The sequence below is a fragment of the Achroia grisella genome, unplaced genomic scaffold, assembly GCF_030625045.1.
Source record: "Achroia grisella isolate CSIRO2021 unplaced genomic scaffold, CSIRO_AGI_Agris_v1 utg2831, whole genome shotgun sequence".
NCBI lineage: Eukaryota > Metazoa > Arthropoda > Insecta > Lepidoptera > Pyralidae > Achroia > Achroia grisella.
In genome coordinates this window covers 80,639-106,126 of record NW_026712773.1, presented here as the reverse complement: position 1 = coordinate 106,126, position 25,488 = coordinate 80,639, and the positions used below count along the sequence as shown (strand labels likewise).

Genomic DNA, 25,488 nt, shown 5'->3' with positions numbered 1-25,488 from the left:
CACGTACATTGTTAAGTTGAGCTTCATACGGTTCCCATGTTAAATTCCTGATGAATTTGTCTCGATACTGACCTCACCTTATGTTTACCTTATCTACACAGGAGATCCACAAGCGTAAACCGTTAGCGTAGACAGGGGTACTATTCTTATCATCCATTAAAAAATGCTATTGTTTGATGTAAGCAGTTAACATTATGTATGGCCGCTTGTCCATCGCAATTCCAACATGATTATATTTTCGAACATTTTTTTTATGCAATTGGATTGGCGAACAAGCTTATTGCTCACCTGAAGATATGCGGTAACCATTGCATCATATATGACTAGAAACATCTCCGTCCAATTCAAACGGGGATCGAAATTACGACCACTACTAGAGCACCACTAGAGGTTCAACCTCAACTCAGTCAATCCATCAGCCAGGAGTTGGCCTTCAGACCAACGGATACGAAGTCGATACGAAGCCAAAAAACTCAAATAATCGTAATGCAGGCCTGGTGGGTTTTTAGTAGGAAATATGTAATACACCCGTACAATGCCTGTACAGGGGTCTTAGTAGGGAATATGTAATGCACCCGTACAAAACCAGTACGGGTTCTTAGTAGGGAATATGTAATGCACCCGTACAAAACCTGACGTAATTTTAGTAGGGAATATGTGTAATGCACCCGTACAAAACCTGTACGGGTTCTTAGTAGGGAACATGTAATACACCCGTACAAAACCTGTACGGGTTCTTAGTAGGGAATATGTAATACACCCGTACAAAACCTGTACGGGTTCTTAGTAGGGAATATGTAATGCACCCGTACAAAACCCGTACGGGTTCTAGTAGGAATATGTAATGCACCCGTACAAAACCTGGACAAGGTTCTTAGTAGGAATATGTAATACACCATTACAAAACCTGGACGGGTTCTTAGTAGGGAATATGTAATACACCCGTTACAGAACCTGGACGGGTCCTTAGTAGGGAATATGCAAATGGCAACTTGAGGAGGGTTTAGTAGGGAATAAATAAAACAACAGCATTATAATCAGCAGTAATATTTTAAATTGCTTTGAATCACAATTTTGTAGTGTTTATAGATTATAATAAATACAAAGGAAGATTATTTTTTGTTCAAAGTACACTTTTATCGATAGACTCAACATCTGACTCACTCATATGTCCAACGTGTCACAATCAGATAATTCACAAATTCATACAAATGTGAATGCAACATAGGAATGTAGTGTTCATCTCATAATATTAAATCACAATTTGCCACTTGTTAATTTTTAATATTAAATTTTAATTTTGTGTCGACTACTAAAAATAAATTTATAAATTACAATTTATTGCTGTCATTCTAATATTTTTCTGAACAAATACAGACAATATTGTAATAATAAATACAATAAGAGTGTAATTAAATTTAACTTAATTAAATTTAAAATAATTACTTCCAATTTTTAACTATTAAATAATGTACATACATTTGAAATAATTAAGTAATACTTTATACATGTCAAGATTGTTTCACAATAAATCGTCCTCTAATTATTTAAATGTATTGTTAAGTAAATGAAATATATACACGAAATAAATATAAATTAAGTAAAATTATTTAATATTAATAAAATAATTTATTATTATGATAATTTTACATTACTTTTATTTCGACGAATTATTAATTTGACTTTATAATTTGTGTTGTAATTATCATATATTTATTTATCATTTTAAACACATGTTTATTGTAAAAATTACTCACCAACTTAGTTGGTTTTCTTTACAAAACTCTTATTATATTAAAATTAAGGTAACATACAAATTAATAATATAAATTTCATTTAAAACATAAATTTGGACATTTCACAAGCCTAGCAATCATACATCCTTCCTTAATTGGTGTTTTAGAAACCTTGAAACTGGCAGTACATAACATTTTCTTACGTTTGCTATTTTTCAATGAAAAGTTTACAATAAATAACGCTTACAATTGCATTAAAAATTAATATTACATTAAAATAAAACATAATTTCATCATTATGTGTAACGCTACATTATAAAAAAATCTTAAAGCAATAAGTCCTAATTTAACTATAGGTTGGGTTTTATTGATTTTTATCTAATAAAAAAAAAGTATGATACGTAAAAAACTTTTTTAAAATAAATAATAACACTAAGGGCCAAATTATTATAGTATTCACTATTTTTATCAGCAACTAAAAATTGATTTTTAAGATCTTAGAACACAAGAGACGTGCTCAAGTTTTGTAATATTCAGACAAGACCAAGTTATAACCCTAATTTAGCCACTAGAAAAAGTAATAACTAGAAATCTAGCATTTTATATAAAAAATTAAATTGCATGTCAAAATGTTTCAATAAGTCATAATCTAAGTGATATGCAATATATTTTAGGCAGGCTCATTTTGATTAAAACAATAATCTTCATATAAAAGTATAACAAGCAAGCCACAGCGAATCAACAAATCACTAGTACGCTGTTATAACGTCAGAGCCAGAAACAAGCCAAAGGTAAAGTAAGTAAGGTAAGGACAGTGTATACAATAAAAGTAAATTCACAAAAGCTTACTGTAATAATAAATACACACGATCATACTTTTGCGCCGAGACCACGCTAGATATTATCAAAATACTACATAATATTTCAATCTTGTCAGGCAGGTTACTATTAAGACTGATAACATACATTCGGTCAGTCGTCAGGTTGTTAGAATGCGACTAACATTCTGACGGCGTATTTCGTTAGAATCGCCCTCACTGGAGAAAAGACAATGAAATGTGCCAATTGTAACGTTACATTCGGCAATTTGACATCTCACCGAGTTTATAATACCAGCCTTAGAAAAATAACTAATAGTCATCCAGATTAAAATAAGAAATAAACCCTGTTTTGTTAAATACTTTTCTGTCAGTTAGATATCCATTAACGATTAAACGAGTTAATCTTCATGAAATCCGTCTAAAATCGTACCCATCAGGCAGAAATTGGCTTTCAGCCGCTTCATAAGTCTTTGCTGGGGTTCGGCTGAAGCTAACAGCGTTAAAGTTATTCGAAAAAAATATAAAAATAGGTTTTAACTACTTTATTGTTGTAGTTACATGGATACATTACCTGACCTTTTTCTAGCTCTAACGTCGAAATAAATAAGTTAAGAGTCTATGACTATCCTAAAATTAATATACATATAATAGTTGCTTCAAATTAACTTGTTTGCTATATCACAATAATTAACGTAACATGCCTTTGGCGTAATAATTTAGCTATACGGCCCACCCAAAAAGTAATCTTTCATGATCATCCGCGAACCACTCAAGAAATCTTCAATACCAACTATCGTTTTAGTCTTAAAAGTACCTACCTACTAGATACGAAGTTAAAATGTGTGAACAAGCTTCTTATTAATAATAAAAAGTATTAGTTAAACTTTTAATTTTTAATTCTATGTATAGATTTCAAGATTTATTATTTTATATATAAGTAGTAATTCATCTAACTATAACTACTTCTAGTGCACTATTATCTTTTAGCTGTGGTCAATGCTAACGCCCTGCTGTTGTTGTGTTGCTTTCGATATCCACATTTTCTTTATTAACTTCATTCTTTGCACTTTCCTTCATCTGTACTTATAAAATCATTTCTCATTGATTATCAATGCACAGCCAAAACTTACTATATGTAGAAAGCTGAAGTTTCAAGTAAACATCCGCTAAAAAAGGATTTTTGAAAAGTTCAGCTTAACAACACCATGCATGCAAGTCCGCAGGCAACAGCTAGTATTGTATATACTGGCAAATCACTTGAGCATAATTTCAATACTACATAATTTGCGCAATATGCGTCAAATGCGCACGTTACGTCATTTAATCAAGTAATTTGCCGCGAACTTGCAAATTTCTGACATTTTCAGACTATTCTAAAGGATCTAAAGTGCAAAAATTGAATTTATGAAACAGACTAAACTCGGCTGTATATTGTCAAAAAAAATCTGACGATTATCGTAAAGCTTCTTTTGTATCTGTAAAAAATCTGTAAAGTTGCACTCTATCAGAATCTAGATGTAAGAAAAAAATATCAGATTTTTTTCACCAAAGTACCATACAGGACATTTTTGCATTTTGTTTTATTTTTCTTTTCTGCCCTGCTATTTATATAGTAAATTGTTTTTCGGGCATCAGATTTTTTTATAAATAACTTTAATAATATGCAGCCGGACATAAATGAACACGAAATTGTGCTTTTTTTTTTATAATTTTCTTATTTTTTTTATCGAAAGCAGCACAGGCAACGTCCTCACTATAAAGCTTCCACTAACTGTTTTGTGACGACCGCGTGGCTAATAAAATACAATCTTTACAAATCTGAGTAACTTCACCACAAAAATATTATTGCTTTCGGAGGTTTCGTTTTACAGTTAAAAATATTTTTCTTAATACACTTTCTTCACGTCCAGTTGGCGCTCATGAAGCATTCGTGCACGCTATCAAAAAATATATACGTATGACCACTAGCTAAACGAACTATTTATCAGTTCCAAAAGAAACAATGGGAGAATAACTTTTATGGAAAATTAATACATCAAAACTTTTGGCGCAATACGTGTCGAAATACTGGTATTGTATTCGCCGTCACTACATATAGATATATAAATATAACATCTTAAAATTAGCGATCCAAAAATATGAAATATACTCGCGCCCTCGGGTGCCCATTGACCATGCAAGCGAATCGCGGTTCTATAATCACATTATCAAATGTTATTTTCGCTTGTTGCCGTTATGCGACTTTTGCCGTACTGCCACCAGAGGGTGCAAAAGCCGCCACGATTGGACGGTTTTCAATCTATCAAAAGTGTCATTTTTATAATACTTATGTCTGGTTTACTCGATTCAATATTCATTAATAAATTGTAAATTACTTCATTACTACACCACGTTCAGTTCAGTGCCATATATCTAATCCTTAGGGGGAGGGGATTGTTAGTAATGGGGACTAGTAGCCCCATTGCTATCAATGTATCAGGTCAACCTCCTCGTTATACTTCTCGATCAGCGTCAGTAACATTTGGTAAATTCCTCACCATATGTTGACTGACTTTAACTTCATCCTTAATATATCACCTACCACTAGTGCCCCGCCAGCATATACCTTTAGCATAAACGGGAGCGCTTTTCCATTATCATCCATTAAAAAAAATATCAAACCCTTGTAAAACCGCTATGAACACACCGTGTATAAATACAATAAAACTCTGGATTTCAATTAATATTGTTCGGAGTAAACCAGATGCTACCTACTAATTCCAATACTGGGCCTCACGAAATTTAATTAACAAGGAAACGGTTGTAGGAATGTTTGTTAACTTAACGTAAAACTAAGTTAACTTTTAATTAATTACGTATAAAGAATTAACAATAAAAAAATATGAAGTATATGAACCCAATAATCTTATTGACAAAAAAAACCGAATCTGTTCCGGCCCTGCACAAGCAAAGCAATCGCAGTCGTTCGTAACTTTTGCCTTATAAAAATACGAATCGAAAATATCTTGACGGCTGTTCGTCGTCTTATAGTTAAGCTATGATTAATACTCTAGTCTTAATCTATAAACTATATAACTACGTTAAAATATCAAAGAATCCAGAAAAAGGGAATATTAGGTAGTTATTTCTATATTTAAGTGGTGCACAACCTTTTTTTTCATGAACGCTAGGTAAGTATGGCATTTAGCTTTATCGAAGATCTAAAACCAAATTTTTATCTAACAAACTAATTAATAGTAACATTAAGGATGTCAATAGTTTCGAAATAGGAACTAGGGGAGGTGAAACTAAAGACCGGAGTATAGGAACTACATAATTATATGTATATAGAAACTTTTAAAAATAATAACGAATATAATGAATTAGGAAAAAAATTCATACTCAATAAATATGAGCTAAAGATAAGCTTTCATAAGATTTAGAGTTTAGCTACAGGAAATTTAAGATAGATTAGATGTTCGATGATATTTAAGGCTTCATATTTCACTGCGTAGACTAAAAATAAATTAACCTATTAGGCTGAAACGAAACTATATACTGTTGACTTCTATCGATAGTCAAACTATAATAACGGCATATTACTTTATATCTCCTTAAATACGATAAAATCTCAAAATACTCACAGCTCGTCGGGTAATGTATTTTACGCTAGGTGCAACTACTTTATAAGAACAGTGGCTTTTTTTAATAATTTGAATTTGTACTTAACCTACATACTTTTAACTCCATCTGGAAATTATCAATAGAATCTAGAATTCAAGTTTTACCTTGATACTCTAATATCCGAAGCAAATCAACGAACGCAACTCGCAAACATGCCGTTTGGCAATGTTAGTCTTTACGCAATAGAAAATATCCATTACAGTCAAACAGATTCTAATACAATATTCAAGAGAAATCATTTCATGTATATTTATATTTCCGCTTTGAGAACAAATTGGCCAATACACTGAATCTTCTAGATAAGTTACATTACATCCAATTTAGAGTTTTCAAAAATATAAATCCAATAAATGTCCTAAACAAATATCTCAAAAATACATTATGAAAATATAATACAAATACGATAAATGATACTAAATATAACCCTGTCTATGACCTGAAGAGTTCAAAATAAAGAAAAAATCGAATCTTAACTCTGAACAAGCTACCAAGGAGAAATGGAAACGTCTACATCAAATAAATTACAAATACAAAGAAATGGAGATAGCTTACTACGAATTATGAAAGTCAATATTATTTCGTATTCCTAATAGATACGGTTGTAAATTGAACGGCTAAAATTTCAGTAGACAAGGCCTGAGTTATTTCACAACTTTGGAGAAGAAACCTGTTTTGTATAATTGTTATGAAGATATAAGAAAAGAAATACATCAATTATATAATAATAAATCAAATAAACGAAATCCTATTATATTATATAATGTTATAAATTATAGTAAAACAGCACTACTAAATGAAAGAAATAATTAGGACTTCTTTGGTACTATCAGAGACTGTACATTAGGTAATATAGCTTCCATAATTGATGTATTCTTTTCACTTAACGCGCTACCCTGAGTGAAACTACCCGATCTAAGTTAACAAGTTACAATTATGTACAAAAATAATAAAACAAAAACATTGTTCGCCTGCAAATATTTTACACTTCACGATAAATTTGAAAGAGGAAAAATTGTAATTGTAATAGCTAATAGAATCTTCAGTCTAATAATAATAAAATAACATAATTTTTATTTACTTGCAACATGCAAATCTTAAAACTCGGACGAAACGTGGTCTAAATGTTTAAACCATTCCTAAAGTTAATACTTGGAATAAACCTAACATTATTACGAATCCAGATCTAACAGAGGACTAAACTTAGTACTACAGTTATCGTTTTATGTATTCCATACAGAAATCAGTCACTTGTCTGTCACCGTACAATTACTTCCAACCAGAAAACTGAAAAGATCAAAAATAATATTAGTTCAAAGAAAAATGTATAAACGTCTTCATTATAACTATTTCATTAATATATAATATTTATTAATGTCGTTGTAAACGGCGAGATATTTTTATTGGATCGACAAAAGTCAAATGGAATAACCGTCTTTTATATGTTTTTATTGTCGTAAAATTAGCTTTAATAGCAAATCGAATACAATTTTTTAAAATGCATTTAGACCGTTAAACTAGGGGCATCGCAGGTCTAACTTTGACCATAGACAATCACGATTAGATAGTAATAAGGAATACATTGAATGACAGCTAAACATTTATCTTTTTGTAATAAGGCCGTGTCTTTGTCTTTCTCATGCGTAAGGATACATTCGATTGTTTTATCATTTGTTAAACTAAGCTTTGCTAGTAAAGTAATAATAATCATCGAATCTTCTAATCATAGCAAATACAAATCTCTAATCGATTTCTATTGTGACAGATACATTTACCATATCTCTCAGCACAACGGTTTCGTGCCGCCTTTTGTCATATAGGATATTAAAATTAACTCTCTGTAGATATCACTAATTTAGTAGTTTAATAAATCCGATGTCGACAATCTCACTCAAGGTAGTATTAAGACTAGTAATATTAGACAAGTGAAGGCATTAAATATCACGAAGGCAATGTCAAAAGATTGTCAATGTTACAAAGCCAACATCTAATATTAAATACAGTAACTTAAATAAACAGACTGTACGTCTCACTAAATTGTACCAATACAATACTCAGGAGAATTTAATATAGAAACGAAGAGATTTAGATAATCCTAATGATCGAAGTGGGCGCTTGTCACATTTTGAACAGAAGTCTCAAGTAATAGTTCTTCGTCGGCGTTCATTGGCGATTCTGGGGCTAAGTAATCGACAATCCTAGAAAAGAATATCACGTGTTTATAATTAATCATTACAAGACAATAAAACAATTATTTAAACAAACAAACTGAAGGCTCGTCTGATGGTAAACGGCAACTGCCGCTTATATATATGGTTAGAATCATGAACAAGATATCATCTAATTAATCATGCCTCCAGGCATCATGTCAGGGCTTATAAATACTATAATTTCACTACCTACACACTTTGAAATAGCTTACAAAACACGATGATTTTTTACAAAATTATAATAAAGATACATACACTTTTTATATATTGTAAGTTATAAAAATATATCTTAACAACCGCAATTGTAATATTGGTATTAAATTTGCTCTCAATTACTATTTATTTCAAGTATATATAATAAATATCCTAAAACCCTTACGATCGTTATATATCTGCTATTATTACCGGATGGATGCCTCTTGCAGTATCAGCTGTCAACGTCGTGGTGAAAGCAAAACTTGACATGTCCACATTTCGCTGAATTATTCAAATCCAATTTTGTATGTGGAGATCCTACTAACTTCACTCAGATTAAATTTGATTCCTTACTTTACTTAAAACATGTCTTCAATTTTGTGATGTGGTGAATGTGCGAGTTAGTCGCTCACTTAAATGTCCAGACTAGTGGTGAAGAGCTCTGTCACCAAGGAGGATAACGAAGAGAATCCACTGATACTGATGAAAGTCACGATTACTCAAGAGGTGCGACTAAAGAAGAAGTGGTGGCATGGTGGGACGGGTCATTCAGCTTACTAAATTATGGTAGAGCGTAGTGATGGCTGAATCAGTTATATCCAAGAACGAGTGCTCTTTGTAGGGACTGATCTAATAACTGTGACTGATTATGTTACTCAAGTAACTATTATATTTATTTACTTTTTGTCAATTTTGCTCTTTAGCTGTTTGTACTCACAAAAAAACTTAAAAATATAATACAGAACAACATTTATTTAAAAATAAACAATACGCAAGGTTCTTACTCTTTCTTCTTGTGATGAGTCTGCTATCCGAAAGAGTGGTAGACTAAAAAATATGACCATTCAAAAGTGCTTACATAAAGTCTATTTGAGTAAGGATTAATTCTATTTCAAAGGTATTTAATTTTCTTCAATATATAACAATTGTAAATATATTTCTTTAAAGTTATTTGAAGAAAGTCATTAGCAATAAACTTCAAGATCGTACAGTTCAGAGCATTCGCTTGGGAATTGTTCAGATAAGACTTGAGGAATTAACTTAAAGTACAATTCAATGTATTAAGATACAGTTCAGAAGAGGAATTTATTTCATAAATAGAACGCTTATAAGTACTCTATTTATGAAATAAAATAACAGTACAATCCTAATAAATTTATTATTTATTCTTTGCACATAAAATTATACACTTGGTGATGGACTTGTCTTGCCTCTGTCTACGTCATATGGGATAGCAGTCGTTAAGATATATTTGATATTTAGCTATTTTTTTAAGTTTTGCCCTTTATGACCATTGACTAAAGAATCTATAGACATGAAATACATAAAACCTTTTTGTCCTTTTCTTATTCCTCTTTTTATTTATTTACTATATCTCGCTTTGCTTGCTCCGCGAAAATATATGTTATGGCTTCCCGCAGTTTTTCAATTAATTAAATTATATATAAATTTTATAACTTATTCTTATACATACTTAAATCATTCACTTGATATTTACCTATTGGGAGTGGGCGGCGTACTGATGATGCGCTGCGACGAGCTTTGGTGGGCATCCGGCGATCGCAGGGCCTCCTCACGTTTTCGACTCGCGCGTTCTGCAACCTGCCAGCGACAGATTGACTTAGCTTATATATAATACTAATAAATATTGATGGCATCAGGGAGAAAAGAGGAGACTGTGAAAGATCTATAAATTGGTTTATTACTCTAGCCCGACATTAACACTATGTAATGAAACTAAAGATGTGCGCACGGTCTTCACGGCGCCATGAGTGTGTAGCTGCAAACGGCTATATCGTCCGACACTTCTCGTCCCTGGGTTTCCCCAGGAACATGATCACGCTAACAGCTTATGACTTAACCAATATTTATTTATTTATGCACTGTATTCCATAATTTTACAGTAAATATTTAGTAGGTAGTTAAGTTTGGAGCAGATCAATTTTGTTACGTTGGTACAGCAAAAAAAATAAAATTTATTATTAACTTAATTTATTCATTCATTTTCTGGATTTAATATTGAACTCTTATGCTCAATAAATTATATATAAACAAAGGATATACCTACCTGAAAAAATATGTTACTACATTTTAATGGAGTACATTAAAATATACATTTTATTAAAGAATTTTTATTTTTGTGTTAAATCACTTGGAAACTTACGTTTGTGGAAAATTCTTCCCATGCTAGCATGAAAAATATAATAGGTAATTTTTATAATAAACATAGTTAATAAAAATATATTGATCAATTATTTATATAATTAAAAAAGAGGCATCAGATGACAACTGGCAAGCGTTGCCTTTTTATATATGTGATAAACAGTGTCACGGACATCATCCATATTGGTCGACCGTGATATTCCTCTTGTGTTGCCAATTTAGAAGACTAAAGTACCGTACTCTGTAAATTGACTACCTTAGCTCACGATTCAATTGGAAACGACTGGAGGAGGTCTTTGTCAATTGGCAAACAGATCTCCAAATAGTAAATAAGATGGCAATACTACAATAATATATTTCGTTTTAAAGTTATTCAAAAAATAGTGTAATTTATTTTGATACGGATAAAAGACTATGATAATAATAATTAACTTAATATTCAACTGATATATATAAAATGAAATATGTTTATAAAAATAATAAAACTATTATACATATATATATATATATATTGTTCCAAGTGCCACCCACAGACCTGATTAGGGCGACTAGTTGTTGTTTAGAGTCCCTTAGGGTCCGGATAACTGAAATTATGAGAGTAGAGGGTCGTCCTAATTGGATACCTACCCTAGTAGAGAAAACTCCTTAGCAATACACTAACAACTAGTGATGTGCAAGACATACGTTTCTATATCCACAGTTATCCACGAAATATTTCACGTTATTAAATTTCATTACGTATATATACGTGTACCAATATTATTAATTCTAAAATGTGTCTGTATATTTTATATGTATAAGGTAATACGGTAGTAATGGAAATAACTGTTAGGCACAAGTACTGGTTTATTACTGACTGTCATTGAGTAACACGATCTCCTACATTATTAGGAGGTAGTTATAACTATAGTGGTAGGTAGGTAGGTACACATCAATATTTCATTCATGAAATTTAGTAATCATATATATTGGAGCATTAAGCAATCATATATGGTAAATACTAATGTCAAATATGTCAAAAAAATTGTCACCAAGTTAGGTTGTATCCCTAAAACTGACATAGGACTATCTTTTATTTAAAAGTCATTAAAGTCACGGGAAATAGCTGGGTATAATTTAAATATATATGAGTAGATAACAATAGCATACTAAATATATTAAATCTCAGAATCAGAAAAAATATTGTAGATGGAAGATATGATACCAAAATAGTTAACTGATTGTACTAAAGTTCTCGTATCCATATAAGTTAAGATAATGTATATATATGTATATTATCCTAGCTATATAGGTATATATATATATCAGTTAAATACTAAAAAAATAATTAAATATAAACCAATCCATAAACACCAACTGAATAAAAATTTCGTATCCGTATTCGCATTTACAGATTTAGTACCCAATGATTCTCATTTATATCCGTGGATATACAGTTTCAGTGACCGTATCGTTCCCATCACTAACATAATAGGCCGTCATGCCAATTCTAAATACGTTTACGAAATCTTACGCATGACAGAGAAGGTAATATGTACCATCTCCTTCTTTCTCATGGGTGTGCTAAAGTAAACGTGTGAAGATATACGTTCGTTTGGCGCTGGTTTAAGGGGATAAGTACTACCCTCCGATCGACCCCCGACCAATTCAAACAGGGATCGAAATTACGACGGCCTGAGCCAAGGTTCGAACCCCCTGCCCTCAGACTAGTCGTATCTGAGGCAGAGTAGGCCTTCAACCGCTCCATAAGTCCTTCCATAGGTTTGGAGTACCATCTGCACTCGCATCATCATTCGGTGCAGCTGTAAAGGGCAGCATCGGCCAATAGCATTAGAGTAGTTCGAAAAAAATATACAATGATTGTGTAGATAACAAACTAATTCAGATAAATAATTTATATAATATAATTGAATTTATTATTAATAATGTACTCTTAATATACTTAAATAACCCTTAATATGTTCAAATTTACTTAGTATAGTATGTTAAATTAGAGCATATTATGGGTTCCATCTTACTAATATCTTACTAATATTACAAACGCAAAAGTTTGTAGTATAGATGGATGGATGGATGGATGGATGAACGGATGTTTGTTACTCTTTCACGTAAAAACTACTGAATGGATTTTTATGAAACTTTACAGTAATTATACATAGGCTATAATATAGAATTATATATGGAATTTGGGCGAAATATGATAATAAATGTCAAGTAAGTGAGATGCAGACAAAGTTGCGCAGATCAGCTGCTATTATAGATATTAGTACTAGAAAATAAAGGAGTATTTCTATACTTTAATATTCTTAGCAAAATTACCTATATCGTAATTGTAAACTTTCTTTAAACCTATAAAAAAGCAATGATGATATTACAATTTAATCTATAAAGCGGTGCGATGGGCGAAAATATATCGTCATACTTAAAAATCCATCATTTTCAGTTAGAACTCAGCAAGAAATTATAACTTTCTTATTAAAATTTCACAAAGTCGGATACCCAAAACTTTATCTTCCATCGAAATACGAATATTCTACTTTAGGTTGTTATAATCAATGGCTTTCCGTAGCTCAGTGATTGTTATATGGATCTACTGATATCATATTTAAAAATAAGTTTTTTTTTATATAGTATATTGGAATTGCCTCTACATCTGAATAATCACTGTTGATTTGTATAAATATTATTATTGATTATTGATTACTTAAATAAGAAACGTAATATAAAGTGTAAATATGTATATACACTTTATATAGCCATGCCTCAGTGGTTCAGCGGTTTAATACACCGCTTTACTTCCGATGGTCGCGGTTCGAAGCTAGAACGATGAAACTTTTTTCATTGTTTTTTTAGGTTACATTATTGAATATTTTTTCTTTATTTTATTCAAGGTTACGATAACATGCGAATATATTTTGTATTTATGCAAATAAATAAATAAATAAATAAATAGTCATTCCTATTATATGAAAATTCGCCAGCTCAGTCACTAATAATAATAACTGTAAACACAATTCACAAACACACAAAGTATTCCAACAAACATATCGGAAGGATAGGCTTATAATAAAGCGTGTTCACGGCACTGGAAAATTAGATACAGACAGATAGATACAAATAGATATCGGAAACTTTTCCCTAACATTCGTGCTCGTAACGTAGAAAACGATCTATTATCGTATATACCAATTATATTTGCTTTAGAAATATCGGCATTTCTACGATATGTAAAAAAAACCGGTTAAAGTTTACCGTACCGATATTTATGGAACACTAACTGTTACACGTGCTAGTGCTGCTCTTTTGCTGAAATACAAATGAGTGACATTTTTTGGTGAAAATCGAGTTTTCAATAACGTGTAATTAAAAAACGAACTTAACACGTTAAAGACCGTATGCCCACGAGTGGGTCACTCCGCAACGAAAGTAAATTTACACGTTGGGATCGAGAGATCACCTGTGGTCAATTTATTGAAATAAATCCAGGGATTAAATAATGTCTACCTCAAATGATTATATAATATATATATATATATATATTGTACATATAAAAATATATACGTAATTAACAACAAAAAAATGTCAGTCCTTATGTGAAAAATAAGATTTTTCAATACGCTCTTCATCATGTTAATGAAACACATATTATTCAGTGAAATATTGATATTAGTTGCCTATGGAAAAAATATCCTATGGACAAAAATAATCGAGTTTAATTAATTATTGTATAAAAAAAATAGTTCCACTTTTCGTGTGGACAACAGTAGGGGAATTGTAGGGTTAAATAACATAATATTTTACGTCATTTTATTCCATATTCATATTCCAGATACCAAAATTGTCTCTATACGCTGTAATATTACTACCATATCTCACCGTTTAAATTAGGACACAGCTCACAAATGAAGCTGACTGACAATTGCTGAGGCGAGCAAAATATTCAAGCATATGACTTTATAAAGTACATCAGTAAAACTAGTTCAGTTATACGTACAATTAGGAGAAATTACGGATATTACAGCGTTTTATTTATTTATTTTTATTGAGTTCCCGATATTTGGGCCGTGTCTCAACCTCCATGATCATGGATAAACTGAACAGCTGCGGGTTATCTTAATCTTAATAAAATTATTATAAACGCGAAAGTTTGTAAGTATATATTTTTGTTATTCTATCACGCAAAAACTATTAAACGTATTTTAATGGAACTTTACAATAATATAGCTTATATATTAGAGCAACACATAGGTAATAATTTAAAAATATATTATACAAATTGGGAAATATAATGATAAATGTCAAGTAAGTATGATACAGACGAAATAGTGCTCGGCGATAGAAAAACTCCTTTATTTTCTAGTATTAATATAGTTATATTAGTACTAGAAAATAAAGTAGTATTTCTATACTTTAATATTCTTAGCAAAATTACCTATATCGTAATTGTAAACTGTGTTTAAACCTATAAAAAAGCAATGATGATATTACAATTTAATCTATAAAGTGGTGCGATGGGTGAAAATATATCGTCATACTTAAAAATCCATCATTTTCAGTTAGAACTCAGCAAGAAATTATATATCAGAATAACACATATTCTGTAAATTCGACGAAATATAATAATAAATGTCAAGTAGGTGTGATGCAGACGTAGTCAGAAGTTTATTTACCACTAGCGGGTCAGCTAGTAGTAAATAAATCTTTTATGGGCAGACTCATTTGTCTATCTTCACACGTCTTCGTTTGTTGCTACTGTTGAAACTCGCTCGATACTCATCTCGGCAAACAATACTCCCAGTATACTCACGTACACTTAATAGAGTTTCTGAACGCAATTTTTGTTTTTGTTTAATTAAACTAAATAGAGTCCATGGATCATGGCGTTTGTAACATTGTCAAAACATCGCTAACTCAATAAAAGAAATAAAACTGTACGTATTTAAATAACTGCGTCAAATTTACAACAATATATATAGTTCAATTATTCAGGAACTGTAATGCCAAACACACGAGAAAAGCCTAACATTTAAACTTATAATACTATTCCTTTGCTATACATTAGGGATTAAAAATCTAGAAAATCTGACTAACAAAATATAGGTCTATACTCACTTGATTTTAGACTGCCTCATAAATTGCTGAATTTTTCTTGCCGCCTGATTTTGTCGCCGCTGGGAATATGTCCGTCTGGGTAAGAAAAGTTATAATTTATTCCCTTGATTGAAAATAATTTTGTTTCTTCAAAAAGCACACTACAATAGTAAAACTTTCATAACATTTTAGTTATTTTAGAGTTATGAATAGGTACTGGCAGTTAAGAAAAATAGAATAAGTTGTGTTCTTCTTTTAAATTAAACGATACATTACAGTATCCAGTTTTTAATATCAACATTTTTTAAATTAGGAACTAGATTTCAATTGCTTCTTTGACAAACAATAGGATATCGGATACCAATTCTTTCTAAATTCAAATTTTTATGTACCACACATGTGTAATAATGCTGTTTAGTATTAACTCAAACATTATATTTTTGAGAAATCAACTGTAAAGTTGAAACAATAGAATCGATTTCCTAATTTTTGATACTTATAATTATTGCATTTTATTATTTTGATTCTAATGAATTATAGCACTAGTTGGTTAATAACACATTTCAACTTAAAAATATAAAGTAACTATAGTTATTTTAAAGGGCAACACGCAAGTTTCTTTATCGTTCTTCTTGCGATGATATAGCGTTCCGAATAAGCGGTAGATTAAAAATAAGTATGACTATTCAAAAGTGCTTAAACTTAAGTTTATTTTAATTAACAATTTTCCATTTTATTCTATTCTATTTTTATTTGTTTTATAACAAAAACTTACTTAATAGGTGTATTATTGGCTGCCTGCCGTCGTGCCCGCATTAGACGGTAGCCGCGTTGAATTACTGTTGCCGCTGCGTGCATATGCTTCAGATATGCGAACTGTACACAAACAACATTCGCATCATTATAGTTATAGTAATATATATTTTTGATTTGACAATTTATATTATGCTTGAAATTACACAATTTTTGCTGCTAACAAATTCATCATCACTATGAAAAGACCGTTCCAACTTCCAATTGGAAAGAACGCAAACAGCTCTTAAAAAAATCCAATTGTGTCTTTAAACTATTGGGCAAAGCCTTACTGCTTGGGAACCTTCACCGTGCTTCATAATTATGGAAAATCTTTCGGACTTTTCTAATGCTGTTGGCCCCAACTGGCCTTTACAGCTTCAACGGACGATAGGGGGCAAGTGCAGATGGCACTGCAAACCCGCGGAAGGACTTATAGAGCGGCTGAAGGCCAACTCCCGCCTGACGGATACGACTTTAGTTTGAGGGTACCGCTTTTCGATTTGGATCCCAGTTTGAATTGGAGGGGGCTCGGTTTTACAATGCTACTCAATGCGTCGCATTCTATTCGTGGGAGAACAAAGAAAATATATTTTCTTCTGAAAATATTGTTTCTATCTATGAATTAATGTCATATAGCCAATTATCTCACTACAAGAAAATGACTTCTCGGTCGCAATTATAGAATACACTTTCTGACTTTTAAAATCTCACTTAAGATATTCTATAAACTCTACCTGTTTATATCGACGATAGCAGTTCTGTATTGTGATAGCAGCGGCTGCAGCGCGGCGCTGCAACTGCCGCCCTCTGTATTGACGGTACGCTTTCTGAATCGTGATCGCCGCTGAATATAGCTCTCGCTGTTCGCGATCTACAAGATACATTCTAAATTTAAAATATGATTTTGAAAATGATTCAACTTAATATAGAGAAGGACCAAATGATTCTTATTTCAAATACTTACAAGCATTTTTTTTATGTAATATCTGATAAATCATATTTATTGAGCAAAACTTATTAAAACGATCACTTAAATGACAAACGAGCATGGCAATAGTTGTGTTCATGCTCGGCATTTTCATTTAATATTCGACATAAACACCTATTTAAGTATATATTGTAATGAACTAGCTTTAAAAAAAGAAATTCAGTTAAGTTTCTTGCCAATTCTTGAAATGAAACTGTATACTGAACTGGACGATATAGAAAAAAATATTATTTATTCCATAACAAAAAACTTGACATTCATAAGCGTCTAAAATGGCCTAGATGAATAAATGATTTTTGATGTGATTTGAACAGAACTACAGACATCACGTTATCATGTGGCACCACGATATCACTCATGCATATCCATTCCAAAGGATCTTACCATTAAGCGTTAAGTTAGAAAAGTGCGTAGCGTTAAGGAATTCTTGCAGCGTTGCTGATGAAGCGGACACCGAGTTTGGTCGTGGTGATGGTGGAGGTGGTGACAATGTGACAATGCAGATCCTGGTGAATACAAAATATCGACCAAAAATAAATGTACTGATGAGCATGGGAAAAATTACCATCTGTCAGACACAGCAACGAAACGCAGTACAGTACCTGTTAACAAACATGTTCACTTCGAATTTATAACAAATATATTAAAGATAGTACAGTGATGACTTATAAGAACAAAAATAAATGTACTAGTAGTGAAGTAAATGTTACGCTGTCCCGGAAACCAAGTTAACCATAACTTAATATATTTGATTCCACGACTTTTTGGTACCACCAAAGCTAAACCAACCAAACTTATACCAAGTTGCATTAATAAACCAACAAGACTATGTATATCATATGTAATCTGTGGCTTTAATACTGACATTTCTTTAATAAACAATGTTTTTTCCTCGATCTATACTAATGCTTTTGGCCACAGCTGGCCTTTACAGCTACACCGAACGATAGGGAACGAGTGGCAGAACAGATGGCATTCAAAAGCCGCAGGATGACTTATGGAGCGGCTGAAGGCTAACTCCTGCCTGACGGATACGACTTTAGTCTAAAGGCACCGGCTTTCGAGGTGAAGACTCAGATCATCGTAATTTCAATCTTCGTCGGAATGAGACATCTAAGTTTATTTATTTAGTTCATCATTTCTTCTTCCAAATTATCACGTATTTTTAATAATAATCTTAATACCAACTATTTTCTTTTAAACGTATACGATGTAAGGTTTTCAATTACTCCATCTCTCTCTATATCTACTTCTACCTGTTGGTTTTTTGTAATGGTTAAATTAAAAACTTCCGCACATACTTAGACGAATCGTATGGAAGATGTTGACATGCGGCCTCATATACACTGAGCCTAACCATTACTATATCCCCATAGTCGAGAACATGACTGCGAGCTAAAACACTCGCAGTCGTGTTCGCCACTAACACTATTAGTTTAACACCTTAGGCGCCATGTGTATATTTTTGTCACACAGTGTCTGGAACACTGTATGTATACTCAAATGTATACACTTCTATCTACTTAGTAAATGCGCCGTGTATCCCTTAGGAACATACTTTCTATATATCTGTTATACAAATGAAATGAATGAATGGCCTGTCGCATTTTTGCGATGTAAATGGTCTTGGAATCGGTGATTTTACAAAAATTTTATAGATTTTTTTAAACGGTCACTTAGGGTCTTGGCACTAAGAGTGTTAACTTAAAAATTAAAATAAATGAAACTCAACGGGCTGCATGGACGTAGCAATGCTATGGTGAGCATGGGTTCAGGGCAGGATAGCAGTCTAAAATATTATGTAACTAGCAAACCGCAGTTTTACCTTGATTCATGTTTTCATACAAAACTGTTACACTCTATAGCAGTCTGTATCTGTATGTTATTTATTGTGTCAACTATCGAGTATAAACTTTCTTACGGATATTAAGTATTACGTTTAGGTTTTTAGATAATAATAACATTAATAATTACAAATTATTCACTTAACATGAGAACTAAAAATATTAACCTATACAAAATTAAATAATAGTGAAAACATAAAAGATGGTATATACATATAATGCAGACTTTGGAGTAGAAAATTTATACCTATAATAGTACTGTGCTAGATATGGCTAGTTAGTACTAGGATTATTTATTACTTTAGGTTTTGTTAGGTACTTTACCAGAGCCAGGATGGGGCAAGCACCTCACCCTGCCCCACCGTGGCTATACCCATGACGTGCAAGCAAGTGCCAGTGTGAAATATGGGACACGCACCAGTTGATGGAATTGCTCGGTGAGAAGTCATCTTTAAGATTGTGGAATGCACTACTTGACGAGGTTTTCTCGAGAGACTACAGTATGGGGTTTTCAAAAAGGGTATATTAAGGTTTTTTAAGGGTCGGCAACGCACACGTGCCTCCCCCGGTGTTTCAGGCGTCGATAGGCTACAGTAACCGTTTACCATCATATGGTCCGTATGTTTCTTTGCCACCTACGTTGTAAAAAAAAGCCTTTTTTATATTAAAAACTGAGCATAGTGGACTACCTGTACGTATTATCAGAGACTTCCAAGGTGAATTCGGTGTTGAAGGTAGTGGAATCATCCAGAAGAGGTCCCATGAGGGTGTCTTCACCCCCACCGCCGCCAGACTCCAATCCGCATCCGGTCAGCAGTGATGAGCTCTCGTTCTACAACAACAATTATCCTTATTAACAATATAAATGCAGAGGTTTTTGAGAATGATAATTGTGATGTTCTGATTAAATTGTTATAATGAACACCAATGAAAAATTCATTAGAATTCATCACAACATTAACTAAATGTTATGATGAATTATACATACAATTATACTGAGGAATACAAATGTTTGTACCGTGCGAGGAATCGAACCTGCGACCATGAGACAGTAAAGCAGTATGCTATACCACTAGACCACTGAAACTGTTGTATTTTGAAGGAACAAATTGAAGATGATGTTTATTATATTCATATACAGATTTATTAACTCACTTTTATCCTATCAGGCATAGCTGCAATTATTTCCTCCGCCAACGTGAATACACGGTCATCTTGCTCCCCTGAAACATTTCTGTAAAATTAATTCTCTGAACTAATATTAATGATTACATCCTTTCATATATTAAAAATATATTATATATGTAGCTGTCTATACTTCAAAGATATATGACAATTATTATTGGAACTATATCATCATAGTAGAAACAAAAAACTATGATTATTAGATATTTTATCTATATGTGACGTATATTTAATATTATTATATATGTAGTAATTTTTACTTAAACTTTTATATGCATTATTCCATTCGATTTGCAATCAAATGTATAAAATATGATTCAACTAATTAAACTAGAAATTATAATTTATTAAATGTTGCTTAACTAGAAATTATTCTTAAGTGTTTATTTCAAGCCTATGCTAAAATTTACGGTTATGCATATGCTTAATTCAAACTTACCTCTTAATGTACGCATTTTTATAAAAAGTCCAGTTATGATCAAATTATATTATTTCAGAGAACATAAATTATATAAAAATATATATTTTCTTAATTTTTTTTATTCGTAAATAAGAAAATAAAAAAAGACACACACACATTACTAAATTAAAGAAATCAATTATTACATAAATGTGAAAATCATTAATGAACAAACATCTTATGGTACATAAAACTTACCTTCTATAGTATATACTAACATTAAAACGTTTCCACGCAATAACAACAAATTGCTACAGAAACTACCAACCAATAATTAAACTAACTACACATAAAAAGCTTCCATAATATAAATATTGAGTCATGCAAGCAGTTTAGCCGACATGCGGTGTCGTGTCACGTTTAATATTGTCCATGTTACTGATACTGAAAATGGTGTACTGACTTGTAGCAACGTTGTCTTGAAGTGTATTGAACTGTAAGAGGTAAATAAGCCAATCGATTGGAATATGTTTGAGAGTGGAGTGATAGTGGATAGACCGATACGAACCAATGAAAGCGACATCGAAGGACAACATCGAGAAAGCCAAACCGAACTTCATGACTTTTAAAATAAAACATTAATCAATATACACAGAGTTACAATTTGAATAAAAGAATAAAGTCGGTTTAGCTTTTAGGATACTAATACAAACAACGGGATCTCCGTTCTTGGTAGGATACGAATATAGAAGAACTACTAGTGGTCTACCGACATACAGTGTTCACGTTCAGGGCTACAGACTGGCGACAGAACAGGACAAAGGTATAGACAATATAATATGTTAGAAGAAGAGGAACGAGCTGCCAGAACGGTGATGCAACTACTACAATTACAACATCAATAAATTGGACGAGCGGAGGGTAGTTGCCGTTGAAATGGTATAGAGCAATTGGTTTCATATTTGTCATTGCCAATAAACTTTATATTTGCTTAACAGTTATAAATATTTTAAGCTTGATAAGTTCAAATTTGTTGAAGGGGAATACTCGGTATTGTTAATTATACTTTACAACCAGAAAATAATTCATTCAGAACAAAATGTGTAAAACTTTGTGAGATATTATAATGTCTGCCTAATGAGTATTAGGCAGACATCTCATAAGATTGTAAATTTTTGTCATTGATATTAAATTTAATTATTTACAATTTTGTTATTATATAAATAAACACAAAAACATATTTCTTAACCACCCCACCAGGGATACTCCCTGGTGGGGTGGTTGTCGAAATTACTTTTTTAAAATATACTTTTGCATTTTTTCCATTTCGGATATTCCTTCATTACAATTTTTTATGACAGAAATGGACAAAGTAAATATTGAAAAATATGTGTATGTTATTTAATTTGACTATATCTTTCATTTCGACATCTTTATAATTTGAAGTAACTCATAATTATTATTCATCAAACAAATTTTCCAAATAAACAACTAAATCACAAAATTTATTTTCATTGTTTCTTCGCATTTCCAATAAAAGAAATGCAAAATATATTAATTAATTATCTACAACCAATTCCTCTTCTACATCATTATTATTTCAAATACTAGATCAAGCTCAAGGGTCAGTTTTGAGAACAGTTTCCTAGCGTCTACACCATTTGCAATCTGCCGTCCGAATGCCGGGAGTGCGGCGTCCAGTGATGGTAGTTACCAGCGTGTACCGGGGGGCGCGCGGCGGCGGCGACGAGCAGTCCGAGAGAGTCTCCACGTCAATGAGCGGGCTGGCGGCGCGACGCCACGCCGTCTCGCCTGGACATGGACTACTCTCACCACCGCGCGAACTCACTTCTTTTCCTTCGATTCTTAAACCCGCCTACGGGGGCACTCATTCTAGAATTGCCCCGGAGTATACTAAGGCAACGGGGCGAATCCTAAAACAGCCTACGAGGGCCACCCATTCTAGAGACCCGAGGTAATAACCCCGGAGTACGGTACGGTCTTCTACTACATGGGGTATTCTCCGAGACCTACCTCCATCATCAGCGGGGTAAAGGAGTCTTCACGTGGTTATGCTCATAGTCTTAATTTTCGCTTGCCTACACTCTTTCATTCTTATTAAGAATACGCTTATTTCTCCGAGGGTACTTATTCTAGAATTTCCTCGGAATATACTTGGGCAACGGGGTATCTCCGAGATCTACTTTCACTCTTAGCAGGGCAAAGAGACTTCGAATAATTTTTACTTTCGAGTCATCGATTTTTTGAAAATTATAACTAAGCATAACCCCATAATATTTCAGTAATTCTATGTTTATTTTAATTAATCATTATCTATTTATTAGTACCTTAGTATTATTATAGATTAAGAACCGCTAATTATAATTATCTTTCTACTTACTTGCGTTATTAAATATTATTGATGACAAAAAGTTTTTATTATTTGTTAAACTTTTTTTGTCATTCTGAACATTTTCGTTTTTTGTTGAACACATAATTTTAGAATAATTTTATTATATATAATCGTTTAAATCAAAGAAGATTAGAAGCTAAAACACATTACAAATATGCCCGTATTATCGAAGAAAATTAGAACACATTGCGCTTAATAAGAATAACCCATGACGACGATGCCAATACCACAGTTGACGTTCTAAGCAATCTTAGCAAAAATATCAAATTTTATCAATAAACCTCCGAAATTTCAGGCGCCGTGCCGATATAAATAAATCAGCAAAAGAAAATCGAATCGACTATGGAGTGAAAATGGTGTAAAATAATTGTGAACTTACAAAGAGCTAGGTCCATGCGTCTTCCGATTTTCGAATCTCCAAGACTATCTTCCGATGTATCAGAGTCTAGGGGTAATGACATGCTCCTTTCCCATCTGTAACATTTAGATTTTGAGTTGCAAATTTATTTATTATTATTAACTGAACTTCTTGGAACAAGATTTAATATTGAAGAATTGAAATTGCCGTATTAGATAATTATCACCTGACCAAATTAAACTACATTTACGATAACAGAGTTATTTTTTTCTGCAATATATCATCCTTCAACTGAAACTTTACTTACAAAGCTAGCTGAATGCCAACGAAGTACGTGAGATAGTCACCGTTGTCCAAAGTCTAAGATACCTATATTATATTAAAAATTCTAACAGTCCCAATATTTAAATGTTAAGTATTACTTATCTTCCTTAGTTCAAGGAACGTAGCTTCCAAGACCAATTACAAAATATGTTTATAATCTCAAATTCTCGCTACAAAATAGTTTAAGAGTCTGAGTGAAGTAGAGCTACTGCTAAATAAATAACTGTTGCTCACCGTGCCGAAATATTATCAGTTTTATCAATAGCGGAACTAGATCGGAAAGCATCCGCCATGTTGATACCACTGTCTATGGATGGTCGCTTGACGAGATTACTTTCCAGACTACCAGCACGGCTCTTTTGTGACAAACTGGAAGTAAGAGAAATTTAAAAGAATTAATTGAGTATTTATAACATTTTTTTCAGTTCATTTAACTTGTTAAAATTTGTATAAAATACAATATATATTTTGATTGCTTGTTTATGGTGTGTATCTTAATATCGACATTTTTTTAAAGTGAAACAAAATTGATTGTTTTTATGTAAACAATATAGAATAGAATAATGCTTCTATAATAAATATGTATATGATTCTATCATATTCATAATATTCAATCATGAATATGACAATAGAGCAGATCAGCATACAAAGATTCATAATTATTAATACAATGTTTGTATCGTCCAAGAATAGAAGCCTTTCAATAAAAGTAAAGCGGAGTAGACCAAACCGCTAGACAACGGAAGCCGTTAAAAATTATAAAAATGCCATTTACCTGAGTGGTCTTAGAAATACGCCATCTTTCTGCGGCGGGTGTATCCTATCCAGTAATGCAGCAAGAGCCATATGTCCAGATCTCCTGGCCGCAGCAGCAGCTTGTCTGGCTCCAGCCTCACTGCGTGTGCCAGCACTCCATCGGGCCAGTACCACTGCTGTTTCTACATGACCAGCTGCACTTGCTACCATCTATAATGTTGCAACATTACGGTGAAATGTTACTGCTTTCTGATTAAAATATATAATAATATTAATAATATCCTTAGACAATTCATACAGCGTCATTTAGTTCTAGGTTGAACAAAGTTTATGTTATAGGAACTGGACAACTGATATATACTTAGATACATTTTTTAAAGACATAATATATATATATATAATACGTTGAAAACAACCAAACCGATACAAATAATCATACTCATGAATACAAACGTTTGTACCGTGCGTCAAATAAAGTATTAGTAGTAGTAGTAGTGCTTAAAAAAAAATATCAAACCAACCATCAAATCTCCCAACGTAGCCTTCAAA

At 32.2% G+C, this 25,488-nt stretch overlaps 1 protein-coding gene across 1 annotated transcript in view; it reads right to left on the bottom strand.

Moving 5' to 3' along the window:
• Positions 1-8,312: 8,312 nt before the first annotated feature.
• Positions 8,313-25,488, bottom strand: part of LOC131843189 (calmodulin-binding transcription activator 2-like) — a 52,277-nt gene continuing 35,101 nt past the window's right edge. Inside the window, 13 exon segments of the mRNA XM_059191803.1 lie at positions 8,313-8,415; positions 10,121-10,196; positions 10,199-10,224; positions 15,898-15,972; positions 16,652-16,752; positions 17,406-17,542; positions 18,044-18,165; positions 20,193-20,335; positions 20,659-20,737; positions 22,813-22,900; positions 23,881-23,975; positions 24,418-24,552; positions 24,959-25,149. Of these exon segments, the coding sequence (XP_059047786.1) occupies positions 8,313-8,415; positions 10,121-10,196; positions 10,199-10,224; positions 15,898-15,972; positions 16,652-16,752; positions 17,406-17,542; positions 18,044-18,165; positions 20,193-20,335; positions 20,659-20,737; positions 22,813-22,900; positions 23,881-23,975; positions 24,418-24,552; positions 24,959-25,149 (1,371 nt within the window).